Source organism: Indicator indicator, chromosome 1, assembly GCF_027791375.1.
Source record: "Indicator indicator isolate 239-I01 chromosome 1, UM_Iind_1.1, whole genome shotgun sequence".
In the NCBI taxonomy this organism is placed as follows: domain Eukaryota; kingdom Metazoa; phylum Chordata; class Aves; order Piciformes; family Indicatoridae; genus Indicator; species Indicator indicator.
The window spans coordinates 104,209,656-104,228,890 of NC_072010.1; the positions used below are offsets into that span (position 1 = coordinate 104,209,656).

At 37.6% G+C, this 19,235-nt stretch overlaps 1 protein-coding gene across 1 annotated transcript in view; it reads right to left on the minus strand.

Annotated features, from left to right (window-relative positions):
• Window positions 1-9,381, minus strand: part of ROBO2 (roundabout guidance receptor 2) — a 409,048-nt gene extending 399,667 nt beyond the window's left edge. Inside the window, exons 1-2 of the mRNA XM_054392730.1 lie at window positions 9,372-9,381; window positions 8,205-8,531 (exon numbers count right to left, since the gene is read on the minus strand). Coding sequence (XP_054248705.1) covers window positions 8,205-8,531; window positions 9,372-9,381 — 337 coding nt within the window. The remainder of the gene's footprint in view (window positions 1-8,204; window positions 8,532-9,371) is intronic.
• Window positions 9,382-19,235: the final 9,854 nt, after the last annotated feature.

Genomic DNA, 19,235 nt, shown 5'->3' on the forward strand with positions numbered 1-19,235 from the left:
CAAGTTCGCACTGGGAGAAGGAATTGCAGCAGTTCCCCAGCAATCCCAAGCAGGAGCTCTTGGGGGCTTTCTGAAGGCTGGAAAGCTGCATGTCTGTGGCTAAGCTGGGCTGCTCAGGTAGCAGGGGCAGAGCCCATTGTAACTGGTCCCTTCCCAGAAGAAGATCCAGCATTGTGACCACACAGGTAAAAGCCATTACCAGGAGGAGTGTGGGGAGCCTAATGGAATTCTCCACATAAAGCGTCTGGTCCCAGAGAGTGTCTGAGCTCGGCACTGGTACCAGAGGACAGCAGAGAGGACGTCTGTGTATGGTGTGAGCAGGTCAATGATCTGCTCAGACAGGTGGCAGAGCTGGAAGAGAAATTGGAAAAATTGAGGAGTATCAGGGAGCATGAAAGTAACAGACTGGTGGAGCCATACCCTGAGGGAAAGATAACACATAGAGGTTCAAGAAGTAGAGTATCCCCAGCCCTCTTACCACTGGGCAATAGGAGGAAAACTACAAGACAGGGGGGAGTGGAAACAGGTCTGTGCTCAGTGAGACTGGCAAATCCCCTCCCAGCCTACCTCACCTTTCCAGTTGCTCTTATACAACAGGTATGGAGCTCCAGAACTGGACAGCCAGGCTACACAGCAAGTAGATGAAGGTTCACCCCAGGGGGTCGCCTGGGGTGACTCAGAAAGCCTCAGACATTAGACCTACTTGTATTAATAATAAAAAAAAAAAAAGAGAATAATTGTTGTAGGTGATTTCCTCATGAGGGGAACAGAGGGCCACAGGAAACAGGAAAGGAAAGCACTGCTGATTAACATGTGGCTCGAGGGCTGGTGCCACAAGCAGAATTTTGGTTTCTCTGATTATGGGAACATTTATGCAGCACTAGGCTGCTGGGGATGGAGAGTTCAACTGCCCATGTCAGGGGTGAAATCGATAGCCCAGCCCAAGTGCATCTAGACCAATGCATGCAGCATGGACAATAAACAAGAGGAATTAGAAGCCACTGTGCATCAGGACAGCTATGACATAGATGCCATCACAGGAACATGGTGGGATGAGTCATGACTGGAGTACTGCAATGAATGGCTAAAAGCTCCTCAAAAGGGATAGGTAGGGAAGGAGAGGTGTTTTGACTGTGTAGAACTCAAAAGCTGTGATGGTATGGCCGAGTGCTTACGGGTAAGGATGCATGGAAAGGCCAACTAGGCACATACACTCTTGGGAGTCTGTTACAGACCACCCAATCAGGATGAGAACACTGATGAGGCATTCTACAGGCAATTGACACAAGCCGTGAAATTTCCAGCCCTTGTCCTCACAGGAGACTTGACTTTACTGGATATCTGCTGGAAATACAATACAGCAAAGAAACAATCTAGGAGGTGCCTGGAGTGTGTGGAAGATAACTTCCTGACACAGATGGTAAATGAGCCTATCAGGGGAGGTAGGCCTGCTGTTTACAAACCGGGAAGGACTGGTGGGTGATGTGGTGATCAGAGACTATCTTCTTAGTGATCACGAAATGACAACATTATCAATTACTGGTGAAGAATGGAGGGGAGTCAGTAAGACTGCTACCATGGACTTCCAGAGGGCAGACTTTGGGCTGTTCAAGACACTGGTTAAGAGTGTCCCTTGCAAGACAGTAATTAAGGTCAAAGGGGTCCAAGAAGGCTGGATGTTCTTCAAGAGGGAAATCTTAGAGAAGCAGGGGCAGGGTGTCCCTGTGTACTGTAAAACAAACTGTGGGGGCAGACGATCTGCCTGGCTGAAGAGGGAGCTCTTGCAGAGGCTCAGGAAAAAAAAGGAGAAATTACCACCTTTGGAAACAGCCAGGAAAATCAAGAAGAGTACAAGGATCTAGTTAGGTCACACAAAGAAAACATCAGAAAGGCAAAAGCCCAGCTAGAACTCAACTTGGCCATTGTCATGAGGGATAACAAAAAAGGTTTTTACAAATATATGAACAACAAAAAGAAAGCCAAGGAAAATCTGCACCCTTTATTGGGTGCAGGGGGGATCATTGCTATCAAGGATGAGGAAAAAGGCTGAGGTACTTAATGCCTTCTTTGCCTCAGTCTTTAATAGTCAGCCCCATAATCCTCAGGGTATTCAGCCTCCTGATAGGGATGGAGAGCAGCATCAACTCCCCATAGTCCCAGAGGAAGTAGTTAATGGCCTTTTGTGCCACCTGGACACTCACAAGCCTAAGGAACTAGACGGGATTCACCCAAGAATGCTGAGGGAGCTGGCAGAGGAGATTGCCAAGCTACTCTCCATCATCTATCAGCAGTCCTGGAGGCTTGTCAACCTGACCCCATCTACAAAAAAAGGCAAAGAGGAGGATCAGGGGAGCTACAGGCCTGTCAGCCTAACCTCAGTATCAGGGAAGATTATGAAGCAGTTCATCTTGGGTGTGCTCATACAGCAAGCGCAGGATAACAGTGGGATCAGGCTCAGCCAGCATGGATCAATGAATGGCAGGTCCTGCTTGACCAACTTCATCTTCTATGACCAGGCAATCCACCTAGTGGATGAGGGAAAAGCTGTGGATGTTGTTTATCTGGACTTCAGTAAAGCCTTTGCTGCCACCTCCCACAGTATTCTCCTCAAGAAACTTGTGGTCCATGGCATAGACAGGTGAATTCTTTGCTGGATTACAAACTGGATGGACTGATGGGCTAGTGTTGGTCTCCTCTCCTAGCAATAGTTTGAGAAGAATTGGGTTTAAGTTGTGCCAGTGGAGGTTTAGATTGGACATTAGGAAAAATATATTTACTAAGAGAGTGGTGAGGTATTGAATAGATTGCTCAGGGAGGTGGAGGAGTTGTCATCCCTGGAGATGTTTAAAAGGCATGTAGATGTGGCACTTCAGGATACAGTTTAGTGGTCACAGTAGTTGGGTTACAGTTGGACTTGATGATCTTAAAGGACTTTTCTATGATTCTACATTATAAAACCTGCCTTTCAATGATTAGATAAAATTTATTTAATTTTCTTCTATTAATTTATTTTAAGTACACTGTGACAATACCTATGGTTTGTTATATTCCTTCTTAGAGAAGCCTACACTAAGAAAAAGCACGATGCTCTTCAGTGTCCTTATATGGCTCATCCACAGGACAGTCTCCAGCATTTTAGTTTCTACAGTAATTACTTCTGTCTTGATGACAGCCACAGACTGCAAGCTCAGATAAGAAACTTTTTTCACTGTTTCGAAGGTTGATGGCAAGAGAAGTAAATTAATAGGATGTACTCTCCACATGTGAAAATAACCCAAATAAAAATCAGGCTTTGAAATTACCAGTAATAGATGTAAAAATTTTTATATTTCATATGTTGACTAGAAACTTAATGAAAAAAATCATCCACTCATCCTAGAGTCATATACATAGTACTCAGTTTTTACCCTATTTTACAGAAGGTCTTTACCCTGAACCTGTCAAATGAAATTATTAACTCCATCACAACAAACATATTGTAGCCATTTGTATATGCTCCAGCAAATACTCATCAGCATTACAATAAAGAGATGATTATATAGCATGTATTTTATACCTCTCAACCTTTGCTCACTGAGTATTAAAACATTTGTTTCATTCCTAAAATTACTGTCACCCATAGTTAAGGTCTGGTTTGTGCCTGCTTTGGAATACACCTGTCTCTCACACTAAACTCAGTGTACTGCTATAACCTTTCTTGTCACAGGTAAAAATATAATTCAGTTCTGGATCTAACATAAACAGGATCATTACGTTTAGAGATTGTTCCAAAGTCTGCTATTCAAGCAATCTATGACATATAAGCAATGCAAGACCCCTTTCTCTAAATTACTTCAGTTCAAGCACTGACTCAGAAAGATGGAAACCCAAATTTATACCACCATTACAAAATTCAATCTATTTCTGGTTCTCCAACTGAATTATGACTTAGAGTCTTCCACTGTTTTCTATTAGCACCACCTACACACTCATATCCTTTGCCAACCCATGCAGAAAAGAATCCTATTTGTGAATATTCCTGAACTTTATTCTGATATTGAAATGGCAGAAAATCCCAGCTTTTCTGAAAAGCTTCATGTTTTCTTTTAAAGGAAAGTAAGATAGAAAAACAGTTGGTTTTCCCCCTTCCTTGACCCTTGACCTTTGAACCACAACCTCCTTGCCACTAAAGCATTCAACACCTCATTTAATCTCTCCTCACTGCATTGGCACACAACTGGAAAAGGAAAAGGGAAAAAAATAATCTGTGGACTTCATCAATTTTTCATGAATTTTCATTTAGGCCAAATCCCCCTCTTACAGTGGTCGATAGATCAAGCTGCTGTCACATATTTAACACCTGGGGCTACAGCTGCTATCTCTGGGGGCTGCTGCTGACTCAGGCTACATCAGAGACAGCCTGAGCCAGTGTGAGGACCCTCACGATCTTTTTCTTGCTTACATGTGGCACCCTGGTGCTTGCAACTGAAATTCTAGCTACAGTCGCTATTGCAAATGTGTCTACTGATATTCCCACTGGAAAAGCTTCGCCACAAAAGTTCAAATCCTGTCAATTTGTATATTTTAAAAAGTGACTTCATTTTAAAATTTCTGGATTTCAAATATGAACAGTCTTATGAAAGATTAAGCTATTTCAAGAGTACTTCTCTTTTTAAAAGCCTCCCAAGAAAACCTAAGCATCACTATATTTCTAATAATGCCAGTTCTTGTTCAATTTCAATAAGGTCTAATGAACAGAATCAAGAGAAAGATATTTTACATTTTTTTCTTTCCAATTCTTATAGTTGTTTTAGAACATTTATATTTAATGATTTAACCATAAAACATACAAATACTACATCAGAATTTTACACACACACGCTGGAAGAATGGTTTTGCTGCTACCATTAGCACTATTTTCTTCAGGAGGAGCTTCCTCAAAAATGTAAAAGTAACACCACAATGCATACCACAGCTTAATGCCTTAATGCCTTAAAAGAAGAATTAAATAGAATAAGTCATCTCAATCCTAAACTGTGTCTTCAAATAAAAATTCCTATTCTTCCTAAATGCCTTCTGGAACAAAGACTTTCTAAATTAAAGGCAAAAAACTTATAAAAGTACATTTTGTATGCTAATGATTTTTTTTAAGTAACTTACAAAATCATGTTTCTTCATAGTTTCACTGAAGCAAAATTTCGTGAGGACATATACACAAAATCTGCTCTTGATTGTATGTACATCCTCTGAATAGGCATAGATCTAAAAGCATGCTTAAATGCTTTGGATGGGCTGGTACTTAAACTCATCATGTTCGTGAAAGGTGTTCAATGTTACTTAATCAAGAAGAGTTTAGGGACTTCAGCAACTTGCAAAAAAAAAATCTCTCAACAACATCCGCAACTAAAACAAGGGGTGAAATGACTGTATGCAAGATGGGCCATACTATGCTCTGAATCAATCTACAACCCAAGAGAAGAGGTTTTCTTCTGTCTTTATGCATAAATATGGATCTATCAGATGATTTCAATCCCACTGATTGTGGCAGGTGTGCTTGGATAGGAAAGAAAAAAATAAAAGAAAATGAACCACAATTAACACTGTTTATCTTCCAAGTTCATGAGCATGAACACACTTAAACACATAAAACTGATAAATATTTCTTCATAAATTATTCAAAAGATTCAAGTGCATACTATTGGTAACTGACAATACTATAAGCAAAGCAAAACAACTACCAATTCTTTCACTATAACAGCAGACTTAAATACTTTAAACCTATAAAACAGTAGTCTGTCTCTAAACAGAAAAATTTGAGGCCACCTACAGTCAGATAATAATCCAAAACCCTGTTGTCAGCTAAGGACGACTGTCCTTTTTACTGGTGATGAAAACAGCTTGGCTTAGTGTGGAAAAAGCAGTTTTTAACACCATTACAGATAGCACAAATAAGACTCAATCACATGTGGCTGTCCTGGCTCCCACAAACAGGGCTGAAGTATCCAGGCAACTCAACAGTTGTCAGCAGCAGTTGAGAACAGGTGAATGAGGACTCACTGCTGACAACAGGCTGTCAGCAACAACTCATTTCCCTAGCATGCAAATAGGCTGATAGAAACCTATCTATGCCTCTCAGTCCAGAAATGCTAACATTAGAAAAACAATTAAAAGCCCTAAATAACTGTTCTCTGAAAGACACTTGCAAACTTGAAAGGTTTCTCAAAACCGAGGGAAAAAAACAGTTTTGCTTATCATCTTCCAAAGGATGCCTTTGATGTGAACCACTGCCATGTGCTATTAAATCCAGTGAACATAAAACTAAGTAAAAAAAGTAATGTACATATTCTTTATTTGTTTTTCTTTGATGATGATATTCCTATAATCATAGACACCGTATGGCTCAAGGAAAGAAAGCGCTCCTGAAGTGGAATAAGAGTGCCTGCTTTAAACTACTACAACCTTTAAACTGGGGTATTTAGCCAGTTAAATGTCAAAGCAATGAAAACAGTCTGGCATTTGACATGTTACCATTAATGTGTTTCATATCTTAAGTCTCATGTTCTAGGTTCCTGCTCTAAAATACCTCTGACAACAAAACAAGTTTTTAGCATTTTAAAGTCTTCAACTATCTGATATACAGTTCACGCATGATCAGTTGCCAGCTACAGTGGTTAAAATAATAATTCAGAGGCCAGGAATATTGTAACTCATGTCTCTCAGCAGTCAATGAAGCAGGGATCAGTGAAAACTGATGAAATACAGAGCACGTTTAAATTTCAGAATCATCAGTCACTTCGATGACTTGAGGAATAAATTGAATGAACTTCTGAACCCCAGCAAGAGATGCCTGAATCTCAATTGAATTGAAATAAAGATTTCAAATTGTTTATACCTCTTCTCATAGGACTTGAGTTTAAAAAAACACTCATACTCACCTGGATTTTAGCCTTCCTTAAACTGGTCATCTACTCAATTCCTAAATACATACTAAAACTGAGTAACATTCTGTGATACTTTCATTAGTACACACATATTTATTCATGCCTTGAATATGTGCCAAAACTGTTTTCATTTGTTTAGAAAAGTTCTGAATCTGGGTTATGACAAGTTAAAGTTAGTGAAAAAGTCTGTTCTTCTTGGTTTGTTTAAATATTTCAAAAAAAAAAGATGTTTCTGCAATTTCTGAGATGACTAAAGCCTCAAAAAAAAAAAAAAAATCATGCCTTTAGCTATAAAAGTCTGCAGCCTGCATCAGGAATTAAGACTTCTCTTATGTGCTTATCCCCCCCCCCTTTTAAATCAACATATGTACTTAAATCCATTCTTTATCAACTAAGCAATACAAGGTTGTGTAAAGCCCTACAGCAGTCAAACACAGTTTAGCGAAACTACTGCCAGATTATGAACTGTTGTGGAAAAATTCAAGTCTAACAAGAGTACAGCATTCACAAATCTACTAAAATACACCTTCATGCAAACAGACATAGTTTCCATTAGTTGATCCTCTGAACAAAACAACTAGCGTTTATTCAAACCACATAACTAAGTAGCAAAAAAAAGTAATGTATTATGTTTTATTTATGATGAGTTTATTTGCTATGTGAATATAATGAATGTCTCTGCTAACTCTACTAGAAGCAGATCATGCATGCAGGGTGGTCTCTGAAAGAGCAGTGATAACTTCTCTGTAAGACAACGAGAATCGATGTAGACTGGTGTGAATGATATGAGAAGTGGCCAACAATTTCACTTGCCATTCACATAATGAGCAAGGCCTGTATCAAGTTTATGACAGAGAAGCATATATTGAGGTTTCCAGCAGTACAGAACATGAGTCACCAAGAAGCTGTCTGCTTCTGTTGATGTAAAAGATGAGCAGATAAACAGACAGTGCACCTTTTATTAAATGATAGGTATTTTTCCACATTAGCTTCCCTGTAACTATAACTTAAAAATTAGATTATTCTTCAGAGAAAGATTAGCTTTTGTCCATGTTTGTGCCAATCATGATTACACACTGGCTAGAATCTTGCTTCAATATAAATCACATCTTTTGTACAGTCACTGATACTACATAAATGCTTGTAAAAAATGCCTTGAAAGTATGACATTTTGTCATTAGCTATCTACATCTGTTATTTCCCAGACTGCTAACTGTAAGCACTGGATGACAGCATAAAAGCAACTATAAAGTTTTACAGTGCTAATCATACGAAACTACTCACATGCCACTTCCAGAGATGCATTGCGACTCACAGCTTCTCCAAGATAGTTCCTTGCTACGCAAACGTAACTTCCTTCATCAGGTTTACTCCTGCGTCCATGAACTATACGTAAGAAAAATAAAGATCCGCTGGGCAGCAGCATGCGGTGGGAGCGTGGATCATCCTTGTCCGTTTCCACTCGCTCTCCATCCTTGTACCACTCAATAGTAGGAGTCGGCCGTCCTTCAGCTTTGCAGTTCAGAGTTGTTGGCTCTCCTTTAGAGACTATCACATCTGAAGGATGCTCCACGATCCGTGGTGGAAAGTCCTCCTGGCGAAGGCGGGATCCTAGGGGAAAAAAAAAAAAGGAGGACAGAAGAAAATTTATTTTAAACTTAGTCTTCACAAAGAGTTCTCACAAATTAACAGTTGCTACAATTTTTTTTTTTTTAAGAAGATATGATAACCTGTACACATCTGCTCTTTTGTCTGATACTGAACACCGAATCAGATACTTTAAAAGCTAAAAACCTTAGCTGGACATATCAAGTCCATTCCACATACAAACTGTGCTTCAAGGAGGACCTCTTACACATACATGCATGACAATCTTTCTTCTTGTTCCAATAATCTTTGTATTTACATTTACTTCCAAATTCCTGTGTGATTCCAGATTCCACTCATAGCTACCACTCTCCCATCCTTTCATCTGTCAGAGTCAACACATGGACATTCAAAGCCACTGTGTCTTACCACCAGGTGGTTAAGACTTCTCTGTATTTTTATATTTGTTTTGTACTCCCTTTTCACAGAACAGCACAGGTATGGAAGTGGAACAAAAAAAACAAACAAACAAAACCCCACAAATTAAGGAAGGAATACTTTTTGACTATCATGAACTTCTAGTATAACAGTTGGAAACTTTAACTATTCAAAGTATCTGAAATCTATCATAAGCTGTCTTTTTATTTGGAGGTCCCATGTCAACTGCATTTTATAATTTTTCAGTGGACTGCATGCATATACGTACACAAATATACAATATAGACAAATGAATGCACATTGTAAACACCATGCCTTTGAAATCATTATAGGTCTGCTTCCTCTTTAATTCTCTCTGTATTCATCTTTTTCTTTAATTCGCTTTCTGGTATCCATTATATTTTATCTGCAAATGCACTTTCTAACCTATTAGCATAGATTCCTACCAACACTGTATAACAATCCCGATTACATGGTTACTCAGAGCTGAACATCTCCCTAATTTCTATGTAATGTATCTAACCAGGAATCTGGAACCTTGGATTACGCCTGCTTCTTATGTGCTTCTTGGGCTCAAGTCTTGTGTGCAGCATGCCTTGGAAATTAAGTAGTTATACTTTTTCAACCTTTTATTCCAGTACAAAAGATTAAGTAAATAAATGTTTCCTTCTATCTTTGAAAATTTTTCACTTTACAATATTGATGATGAATATGCTATCATTAAGCCTTCACAACTATCAAGACTACTATGTATTGACACTAAAATTTTTACAATACTAATTTTGTGATCTCTACAACAGCAATTTTGTACTTTTCTGTGCAGCCACTTTGACATTTTTCTGCCTCTATTTCCTTTACACACTGTTACCTTCCCACTTCCTGTGGCAGGAAAGCAGCAGAGCCTGAATATTGTCCTCCAATTTCTCTATCAAAGCCTTACCCTGTCAGTCAAATCCTGGAATAAGGAAGAGAGATGCTGGGAAAGGGGAGCTCTGTTAAAACTAAGGTACATGGAAGAGATAAATGCTGAGTCCACCATTGTGGAGGAAGTTCCAATGCCAAACTTCACTACAACCTTTAACATGTAGCGCAATTTCACCAAGACAAGACACAACCATCTCAAATGTCCACTGACCTCTTGTAAAAAAGCTAAAATTAAATGTTACTACATCACTGGCCAAATTTTGCAATGTCCTTTTTCATGAAGATAATAATTGTTCATAATTGTTATGCTCCCCATTACAGCTAGTAAAGCATTGTAGAGATGAAGAAATGAAAGAACAGTGTCACCAAACTGTCAAAGCCTGAGACTCCCAACTTCAGCATCAATCATTCAGATACAGTTCATTACTGCATACTTAGATTATATCAGCCTCACAAACAGTTTTCCTGTAATAAACACAGACTTCATGCCTCTACATTTCTTCTCACAAAAATGAAGTCAGCTTTCCCAGTTGTTAGTACAAATAGTCTTTTCTAGCGTGAATCCTGAAAATCCTTTCAGTGAAACTGTCATGCTAGTAAAATTGGACTGCACTTCTTAAATACAAGGTTTCATGTTCCAATAAAAAACCCTGGTTATTTACCTGTCTCAGGTGGTTCTTGACATAAGTTATATCAGCTTCCAGAGATTAGTGAAGCATTTGTCTCAATTTTCTGATCAGCAGTTTTGATGAGTTGTATTAAAAGCAATTTAACATCAGTATCTTAATTATGTTCTAGGCACTACATATTTAAAATATTGTCCTTGCCTCATTTACTTCAAAAATTATGAGGAAATTAATAAAGATTCATCCTACAGAGTAAATCCACCTTTGGACTTCTCTTTTACTAACACTCAGATCATTAAGGCTTGACATAGCAATAAAATGCTATACCACTGCTGAACAAATAGAGTCTTTCAGTGGCTACCAGACTATTTTCAGCATACCAAAGGTATCTGTAATCTGTACTGCCAATACATGAAAAACACGTTTATACCTAAATTCACCCGTGCTCAGAGCACATGTAGAAAAGATATATTTTCTTCTCACTTCTCTCGACAAAAAACATGTTTAAAAATACAACAATTCACTTAAAATGTATCTCTAGACCATGACCCCATACACAAAGACTGAAATTTACTTTAAAGTAAAATTTTATTTTAATTAAAGTAAAAAAATTAAAAATTTCACAGTACATGGGACTAAAAAAGCAAATTTCATACATGGACTAGAGACATACATAATACTCCCCATACAAGTCTACTGATTTGCTTCATTATTACCAAGAGAAACACACAAATCCCCAGTAGTTAAAAAATTCCTAATAATGGTATCAGTACGAACACCGAAGCTGAGGTGTTTCTGAAACTCTACAGGGACTTAAATCAGAGATCAACTACAACTAAATTTTGATAATGTTATGATAAAAAAACATGTAAAATGCAAATCCAAATATATTAGTTTTATTATACATAAAGGTTTGTTGTTAATGATTAAAACTTGAAGTAGTACATTCTGCAGAGAATTACAGGCCGTGTTCAATCAGTGGAAAGGGCTTTCACACATAAGTAGTTAAATCTTTTTTCCTTGTACAGCCTAATTCAAAACCCCTCCTCAGGTCGTAACAGGACTAATTCTTCCTCCTCAGTACTGATGTTTATCATAAAATTAATGTTTACCTCACTCTACCCTAATTAAGCAATTTGTGTACGAGAGAGGGTTGAGGTGTCAGCAGCAGAGGCCGTGTCAATCAGCAAGGAGAAAGGCTCAGGCAGTGTTCTGAGGAGGAGTCATACCACACATTCCTGCCATGGCTGTATCTTCAGCTACCTGGTGCTGCACATTATTTCCTTCAATGTGGACTTACGAAAGGAGAAGAAAAACAGATGCAAGAAATCAATCACAGAACACAGCAGACTCCATCCTTCAAAACTGAACTGAGCATCAACAGCTATTTCAGAAGAATACTCTATTTTAGAAAAAACAAGGAAAACCAAAACCGTGACTTCACTGCCTCTCTTCTGGCAGACACAGACACTGTGTGACAGGAAGTTACAGGTCCAAAAGGCATTTTCCTACCCAAGTTTTTATTCTTCTCACAGCTTGCCCTCCCAGCTCAGAATACTCCCACAATCTAATGTACAAGGAACAGAAAAATGATCAGCGTCTTGAGCTAACTGGGCAGAAGGTAACACTTTTACTGGAGGGTGAGATGGAACCATGATCTACTCAAGTACACTGAAACAGGTGGTTGATGTTGCATCTTGGGACTACCCATGCAGCTTCCTTTTCCATTTTTTCCTCAAGGATTTCCAATACAAGGAGTATTTCATTGCATGCATACAGTAGGTGAAAAGCCCCTGAGTTTAAGATTCACTGAGTAGACATTAGTATGATGGACTACAATGACTTCAAACTGTCTGTTCCAAACTGTTGGGCAAAAACACACCTTTGGAGAAAATCCTACATTACGACTAACTGAAAGATGCACCTATGAAAAAGAAGGCATTAAGGTTCAAATACTTACTGCAGCTGACTGGTTACTACAAACCTCAAGAAGGCTAGTTGCATATATACCTCATGAATTAATCCACATAAAAAGTTTTTAGGCTCATAATTTTTGCTTATTACGTTACAGAAAAAAAACACCAAAAAACAACACACTGGAAAAAAATAAAGTCTATTATAATATCCCACCTTTAACATTAATGTTTCCTTGTTTCCCGCAGCATTAAACAGAAAGCTACTAAAATTACCCCAACAAAAGTCAAGACATAAACCATCTCTTTTCAGCTTGCTTCTCTATACTTTAATGTTGGTGTATCTTTAAAGTCTTGCTTTATATTTTACAAATATTTCTGCCACAAACTGAGTAACTCACAATTAAAATTAACTACTGAACATAGCCTAGCAGTAAAAAAAGGATTCTCTTATACAAAACCAAAAAAAGAGCAGTGCTTCTATTGCATTTCCAGCATCTTCCATATTATGGTGTCCTGGTTTGGAGACAGACAAATCCTCTGTTGCCCCGAAAGGGACAAAAGAAGGACACTCACCCAAATGGATTGAAGAGTGATGGAAAGTTTAAATGGAAAAAGCAATTAGTGTTTTACAGAGACTACAAAGCATAGTGGCAAGGATATCCCAAAGCATCCCTTCTACAACACCCAAAGGCCCCCAACACTGCCCTTCTCTCCACCTGAGGGTATACCCAAAACCCCCAGGGCTCTTTCTCTGCCTTCCCCCACCCCCCCAGTTCAGCTAGTCTCAGGCTGGCCAGGTCTTAGACTGCTTTCCTGTTCTCCTCCTGGCATTAGGCCTACACAGGCCTAAAAGGCCTAGAGATACTCCCCCACCATTACCTGATAGGGAGCATCCCCCAATAGGAGCAGATAGGGAAGAAAAGAGGAAGAGAATGACTTTGCAGATGAATGTATAGGGTGTAGGATTTATGAGTAGAAATACACTGTTTCCTGTGTCCACCTGACTGGGTTCAACACTCAGGACACCAGAGGGGTAACCTATCTGGCACCCAGCCTAAACTGCGACATATGGGGTACTCCTATATTAGTATAAAACTAGGAAAAAACCTAACAGGTGAAATTATAAAAGAATTAGATACAGAGGACTTTTTGTCTTGACGCTACCAGGCAAAGTACAAAAAGTACAGAAAATAAGTACAGCATTCAACATGACCTCAGTGCAATCTGGGAAACTGCTAATCAAACATGAGTGCAATCACTAGCTTTGTGTGTGAGAATCTAAACTAGACAAAGATGGGCGAGGACGGTTTTCAGTATCAGGTGAAGGTATAAACAACATTACAGTCTTTGGATTTCAACATTATTTCAATATAATAGCCTTAGGGGTGGCATGATAGTATTGGAAATTCATAAATAAACAAAGTCATTCTGTTTTACTGTTCTTGAAGTTCCTGATAAAGGTTTGCTAAGCTCATGCTATAGCCAACATGACACCATTAGTTTACTTTACCAGATAACAAAATATTCTCCTACCCAAACAGCCTTTCTTTACAGAGATAAGACAAAGAAGGAAGAAGCATCTGCAGGCTATTGTTAAATATCCAGTGATTAGAAACCCAGTAGAATAAATATTCAGCCTCTTTAAGAAGGTATGGATATGGGATAGAGGTGAACCAATATAAGCATCATAGCATAGTGGATACTATCAGAGCCAGAAAAACTAACAATGTTTCTGTTCAGCTGATCTCATAGGACAGCATCTTCTCCCAAACACACCTGTATTGAAGCCATTAGGAGAAGATGCCATTCCCTGCAGATGTGGCTTTTTACTCTGCACCCCCAACTTAGTACAAAAGATTTAGCAGTGACCTTGGTCTGCATTACCAATCCTTGGTACTAAACTAAAAACACTTAGTGCTACCCCTACTAGAAGCAGACAGTGTCTGCAAATACATGCTTGTAACTTTAAAAAGTGCCATTACTGAGACAAGACTGAGTTTAAAATTAAAATCACTGAAGTGAGTTAGTTTTGTTCTAGCTCAAACCAGGACACATGGGTCAGGTGCTCAGGCAGTATTTCATTAGTAACCTAAGTTCACTAGTCCTCAGTAGGCAAATCTTAACACCTGTCAAGTAGCAGAAAACAACTGATGGAATAGTATTAATGCAGTGCTTTATTCCACGTGAAAATATTTTCACTGGTTTCTTCTCAGCTAAACAGCAAAATAAGGCTATATTGCTAATTGCTTGCTGTTGTTCACCTTCACCCTGTTCATTACTGTTCAAATTCACAAGCCAACACTGAGTTAAAAGAAAAAAGATTATAAAACTATATAGTACCATTGACTACTTAACCAATACAAAGTTTATTTCAGTGAAAGCTCCATGAATTTCTTTTATCAGTACTTGGAACAAAAGATTAAAACATTGAATCAGCTAACTCTAGCTTTTGAATTAGTATTTCACTTTTGCTTCTACCAGTAGATACTAGAAGTTATAAAGTATGGAAACATGCTGCATATAAAGAACACATCTGAAATTCCTATGGTAAAATAAAAGTTAGAGTTTACAATAAATGAAAACTAAAATATGGATCATTAAATTGTTCGCTAAGCGGTGATGCTGTTATGTTACATGTTTGTGAATAAAAGTCACCTTCATTTTAAAATTAACATCGTGTTATCAGCTTGCATTGTCTAGAATACAGCAAGACAATGTTTTGTCACTCTGAGTTTTAATTTTCAGATACCAAAGCTTGGTAACTCATGATAGTTGCTGACCTGATACTAGTGACTAAGGACAAATGCTATATCTCTCAGAATAATAGTAATAATTGTTGACTTTATATATTTGCGATAAACTGTCACTTCACAGGCAATGAACACTCTTGGATGCATATCTACCTTTAAGTGAATCATTATGCATCAGTCATTGCTAACATCCATAGACATTGAACATGTTAGGCCTAGCCTCATATCAGAGCTGGGGAAGAGTAAGCTGCTGGAGGAAACACTTTTTTGCCGAAAAGGCAAGAGGAAGCTCTGATTATTTAGATGTCCAGGTGCACCACATGGACTGAGATATTAGCCACTTGTTCTTGTACTCCTTTTCCTGTCTTATTAATTTGTGTACTTACATGCCTCCTAACCAATGTAATGAAAAAGTAAAAAGTGAGCCAAGTTAACAAAATTTGAAAAAAATCCAGACTGCATATTGTACTTGAAGTGTCTGAAGACACTCTGCTCTTCCACTTCCTTTGTAATTCAATTCAGATGCATTGGATAAGACATTCACTAAAAATCACCTTCAAAATTGTCTTTCAGAAAATGCAAAAGATAAGAGACTCATTCATTTTGATTGGTTCAGCATCATCACTGTCCTAAGACTGCTTGTCATGATTACCAACAAGCCTCATGGATTTGCTGTAATATGCTCAGACTTCCTCTTAAGTTTCCTCAAGGATCCAATCTACTACATTGTTACCATTACACTGCTGGCATATAAACTGAGTATCTAGAATTTTCAATTTAGCCTAGTTGATCGTATAGCCAAATACCCCCCCAAAAAAAGAAAATTGGGTGTAAGAATTTTATTAAGAAAAAAATATATTTGCTCTAAAAACACAAGAAGAAAAGGCAACTAAAACCAAAGAGTCAATATTCTGTTCTTTCCCACTACTTTTCCACAATGTCACCATGCAATCCCTACCCTAAGGGTCATGTGTTCTGTACATGTGTACAGATGTGTAATTTATACACGCATTCATAGGAAAAAGACAGCTGGCAATTAACCTTCTAGTCCTTCCAGGCCACCATGTTTCAAATTTTAGGAAAAGCTTTTTCATTTATTGCACTTCACGCTCCTCCAGTTTTAATTTATTAGCTTCACATCAAGACCAACAGTTGATTTAATCTATTAAGCCTATTCTTTATGCAAGCAGCTACAAAGCTAATGGTCTGTCATACAAAAAAAGCAATAGTACAGACTAAATCCATAGCCATTTCATTCATTTCTCAAGTCACCAAAATGCTCATGGTTACTGGGATAGTGGTAGTTAGTAATTTTATTATAACAGTAGTTTCATATATATGAAACCTTTTTATTATTCAATAATTCTGAGAGGTCATGCCTAACAGGTGTATTATATATTTAGTTCAGAAAAAAAGTAATGCCTGAAAAGCAACTGAACTTCAAAGCCAAGTTCATAATAATTATAAACCAGTAGAAGAATAAACAACAAATAAATAAACCTCATACTGACATTTCAAATCTTATGGCTGCTACAAGTGAAAACAATCAATATTGTCTGAAATTACCAACTTGTCCTGTGCTTTTGATAGTATTTTGAATGCATTCCTTGTAAGAGTTTTGCTAACAACATATGTTCTCCCTTAGACAGTACAAAAGGCTTGTTTGTCAGGAAAAGAAACAGCAAAGCTGTAATAGAAAAAAAAAGTAATAGATGCAGTAATGAAAAGGACTGAACATACTTGATTTTTACTTAGGAAACAGCTCCAAAGATATGTTTTAATGCCAAAGAACCTTCTTTTATTCTAGAATCTAAAATTCTGGTATTAAAATCACAATTAAAAGAATAATGTGCTTTAAGGACAAGATGGATATCTACAAAAGTCTTTGCAGAATCTTTTCTGGCTATATAGGTTCTGTCACACAGCCAAGCTTGTGTTCTTTTTTTTCTGCTTATGAAGACTAACTTCCAAATGAAATAACCTTAAGCTTGAAAAAAAGACATTCATGCAGCTACTGAGTTAAATATACTGAAAGATAGTCACAGTTAGCGTTCATTTTCCTGCTTCTTCATATGCCTTGTTCCACTTAAATACTTATCAAAAACACTTATTACACGTCTGTTCGATATGAGTAAGTACATTGCTTTCACTAACCCTTTTAACCAGAGAATTGACTGAAAGCTAGCAGAGATCCAAAATAGAGATCCAGTCAATCACATTGTAGTTCAAAGGAAAGATAATGTGCAAAACATTCAGGATAATGAGAAAACTCAACTGGAGTACACGATGATGCACTGACATCAGGCTGATTACCCTAGATGCATTCCTCTAAGAAAGTGACGTGGTAAAGATCACATTTTCAAAATTTATACTTTACAATCTTTCCCCTCCCCTGAGGTTTGGCAGACTGTAAAAGACTCCAGTGATATGATTGTTTCCAAGGCAAGGGTTTTGTTCAAAACTGAGCAAGCTATGACAAGGTTCTCCAAAGTATTTCTTCAAGCAAAATTAATCCATTAAGGGACACATCCTAACTTCCCCAGAACATGTATCTGCAGATAAGCCACCCTTCCTATAGTGTATGCCTGCCAAGAAGGGGTAGCAGGCAACACTGACAAATCAATACCTGTCATTGAAAACATTTGACCAAATCTTATTGGATGATTGATTCTATTACATTTGTCTTTCATAAAACTGACTTTGCTATACAAGGTGTAATCGACTTTAATCATAAAGGAACACTAAAAATATAAAACGCAATTTTTTTCTTTACAAATGTGCATGAACAATAATCCAGTGTCACAGTATATGCATCCTATTCCTTGTACAAAATTATATCAGGGGAATATTTCCAAAATTGCCATAAAAACTTAGCAGAAATTTATTCTAATTCAGTTTCCTTCATTTTTTTTTCTCCTCACAAACCCATATATAAGTGTCACATTTCAATTTCCAGTCAGAGAGGAAAGAGTAATAAAAACAAAACCAAACCCAACAAACACCTAATCTCTATTACAGGCCAAAAATCAGAATAGCCAGCATAGAGCTTATAGGGTTTTTTCTCAGAGAAGCTGTGGTTTTTAAAATTAAAATAGCTGTTCCAATTCAAGAGTAGGTGACATTAATGCTCACTGATCCTAAACAATGAGATCATAAAAATCACTTAAAAATGAAAATAGGAAGAGAAGAGGAACATTTTCAGCAATGAAAAGCAGGACAAATTAAAAACTTTGTGCATATATGTCTTTGTGTTTATATGCTGCATACAGATATATGCCACACCTATAGTTATACATATAAAATAAACGCAATGTCTCTTCTAATCCAAATTATTTTATGATATCTACACAGCATGTAACAACAGCATCAGAGAGTAATAGGGCTTTTTCTCTCTCTTTTCATCCAGTGGAGCTCAAGCACAAGAGCTCTTCCCTTGGGAATCTTACTAAATTCTGGAGTGGTTTTGGAAAGTCAAGCTTAAGTGTATGCCTGACTGAAACATCTCTTAGCTCTTGTTCAAGTCAGGACAGAAAGAAAACCCTCAGACATTGTTTGTAAACAGCACAACTTATTATACAACTAGCATATTATCATCATAGCACCAGGGAACTAACAACAGCTTCTTATCAGCCCATTTCAGGAAGCTTTTCCACATACCATTGTAAAAAACAGTGGCTAATTAGGAGCAAGTAATTTATACTTTTACACAGATGGGTTGGTAACCACAGGCTTTCCAAAGTCTGAAATGTTCTATTGATAGATAATGAGCACCTAAGTCATTATTAAAAAAAAATAAAATCTTTAAAAATGAGTAAACATGAAAACACTTCAATTTTTGAAGTAATAAACTGACATAGCAGCTATAAAAAATGCTTTTGGATTATAATCTGGTCCAGATTCCTTAAAGAATCATGTGTTAATAGCTATGAGATTAAGATACAACTGCCACAACCCGTGAAATCAAACTTTGTAAGTAAGGTGCTGTATAAACGCCACAAAAATCAAAGAAGGTGGTTCCCCAATTAAGAACATTCAATCTGTCTTCAAAAAGGCTCTTCAAATAATCCCAAAATT